Below are 2,806 nucleotides of genomic sequence, written 5' to 3'. Positions count from 1 at the left end.
TTCTTCGCCAACTTTGTCCACAACTTTAGGAACACCTGGACCTGCTGGGGTTGGACCCCCGCATTCTGATATCAATTTGTCATTCTTTCTTTGATAGTTGAGGCCAATAATCAATTTCCCTAATTGACTAATTCCTTTAGAGTTGCAAAATAGATCTTAGTTTTGATTGCAAATATCTTCTTAGCTAGTGTCCTGATAAATGATTTTGTTTACTGGATGTTAATGCTGCTTGAACTGTCCTTTAAATGGATATATCATTTTGGCCACAGAAACCACATATGACTTGGATCGCGCTTGGTCTTTAACCAGGAGCACTCTACATCCCTTGTGCAAAGTGGTGTTGAATACAGGAGAGGGCCACAAGAAGACTGGACAACAGCTGGTGTCTGGAACTCTTCTTTGAAACTCCTAGTGCCTTCCACAGGGAGGGAGGCCTGAGCAGACCTCAGCTTCTCACTTTTCCTCCCTCCTGGAGGATCACACTGACTGAAGAGACTGTCTTGGGTCAGACACCCTCTCTGCACAATGGCCTTTGCAGCCTCCCTGGCCATGCTCCAGGCAGAGGCCCGCTGTCCCATCTGCCTGGATTACCTGAGAGACCCAGTGACCACTGAGTGTGGGCACAACTTCTGTTCCTCCTGCATCCACCAGCGCTGGGAGGGTCTACAGGGCACCTTTCCCTGTCCTGTCTGCTTCCACCACTGCCCTGATAGGAGCTTGAAGAGGAACACCGAATTGTGTCATATGACTGAGATTGCTAAGCACATTCCCTGCATGAGGGGAAAGAGGAAAAGGCAAGAGGAACCCCTGTGTAAGAAGCACGGTGAGGGTCTGACCCTGTTCTGTGAGAAGGACCTGGAACTGCTGTGTGCCCAGTGCAGGGTCTCCTCTGATCACGGGGATCACCCCCTGATGCCCATGGAAGAAGCTGCAGCTACTCACAGGAGGAAGCTCAAGAGCTATATTGAGTCATTGAGTGAGCAGATTAAAGATACTGAAAATCGGTCAGAAATGCAAGTGTCGAACTGTTTTGAATTGAGACAGAGGGTCGAACAACAAAAGGATGAATTACACTCCGAAGTTAAACAACTTAAACATTTTTTGGAAAAGGAACAGAATGCAATGCTTATGAGTTTGCTAACTGAAAAAACATATATTGAAGAAAAAATCATGGAAGAGACAAACCAAATATCAAACCAGAGCTCCATATTAACCAGTCTGCTTGCAGATATTATCAGTAAGAATTTGCAGACAAACGTGGATTTACTCACTGGTATTGAAAGTATCCACAACAGGTATAATAACATAGAGACCCCGGCTACCTTTTTATATGAATTAGAGGAAGAGAGTTGCTCTCTCCCCCCACATTATTTGGGCCTGCATAAAATGATCCACACGTTTCAGGTAGATTTGACACTGGATCCTGAAACAGCCCATCCAAGTCTCATTATCTCAAGAGATAGAAAAAGTGTGACCTATAGGAAATCATTTGGTCTTCATAATCTTCAGGCACGAAATTCTTACCCAGCTGTCCTGAGTTCGGAGGGATTTGATGCTGGCAGGCATTTTTGGCAGGTAGAAGTGAGAGGCACAGGGGCATGGTCCTTAGGCGTGTGTAAGGAATCTTTCCCCAGGAATGCTCCTCCTATGCTACAAACGCCCAAAAATGGCTGCTGACAGCTTCAGTTCTGGGCTAATACATATGTCACATGCCATTCAGGCAACTGGCAATGGATAGGCATTTTTCTGGACTATGAGTTGGGAGAAGTTTCATTTTATAATTTGAGAAATATATCACATATTTATACTTTCAGTGGACGTTTTACAGAAAAACTTGTGCCCTATTTCTGCCTAGGACCTTCTTCAAAATCATTTGTAATGCGTATAGTCAAAGATGAATGGTGAACTTCTTTGTAATCTGTTTGATGTGTTCTACTCTCTTCCTGTGTTAATAGAGATTGCTTGTAATAAAAGGCCCAAGTACAAAAAAATAAAAATAAATAAAAATAAAAATAAAAAACTGGTACATCTACACAATGAAATACTATGCTGCTATACAAAGAAGGAACTTTTACCATTTGCAACACCATGGATGGAACTGGAGAGCATTATGCTAAGAAAAATTACCCAGTCAGAGAAAGATAAATATCACATGATCTCACTCATATGTAGGATATCATGATCAACATAATTTGATGAACAAGAATATATTCAGAGACAAATGGTAGGGGAGGGGGGTTTAGAGAGCAACCAAAGGACTTGTATGTATGCATATTAGCTTAAGCAATGGACACAGACACTGGGTCCATGGAGACTTGCCTGGGGTGGGAATGGCTTGGGGGGGGGTTCAATTAGAGGAAAAGGAGACATATGTAAAACTTTAGACAATAAAAATATTAAAAAGACACTATTCATTTTCCTTGAGTAACTAATGAACTAGTGGCATGAGAGGATAATCCCATAATATGAGTTAAAGAATGAATCAATTTGCTTTCTGCTTAGACAGACACAATATATTAAGTACACTAAAAATTAATAAAAATGCCAACTTTGAGTAAAACCAAAATGAATGCTAAATGCAGAGCAAATAATATGTTAGACAGGGATGAGAGTATATATGTATGAAAGTTAAAAGTTGACTAAACTAAAGAATGTTAATAATGTGTGGAACTTACAAACAAGTAGAGGAACAAATTAAAATATTGAGATGCCACTGCAAAGAGAAAAGGGAAAAAGAGTGCTGTATGTGATATGCATGAAAATACTAATAAGAGCCTCATATTAACAATGCTCTACCTGGCTAGAT

The 2,806-nt window shown here is 41.0% G+C and overlaps 1 protein-coding gene across 1 annotated transcript; it reads left to right on the top strand.

The window, feature by feature from the left end:
• Positions 1-525: 525 nt before the first annotated feature.
• On the top strand, positions 526-1,677 carry LOC102439854 (tripartite motif-containing protein 60-like). The gene has a single exon (XM_014450064.1). It carries the CDS (start codon positions 526-528, stop codon positions 1,675-1,677), a length of 1,152 nt encoding a protein of 383 aa, XP_014305550.1.
• The last annotated feature ends 1,129 nt before the right edge of the window (positions 1,678-2,806 follow it).

The sequence above is a fragment of the Myotis lucifugus genome, unplaced genomic scaffold (genome assembly GCF_000147115.1).
Source record: "Myotis lucifugus unplaced genomic scaffold, Myoluc2.0 scaffold_1693, whole genome shotgun sequence".
NCBI classification, from domain to species: Eukaryota; Metazoa; Chordata; class Mammalia; order Chiroptera; family Vespertilionidae; genus Myotis; species Myotis lucifugus.
The sequence above is the reverse complement of the archived record's forward strand: the minus strand, read 5'-3'. Positions and strand labels throughout refer to the sequence as shown.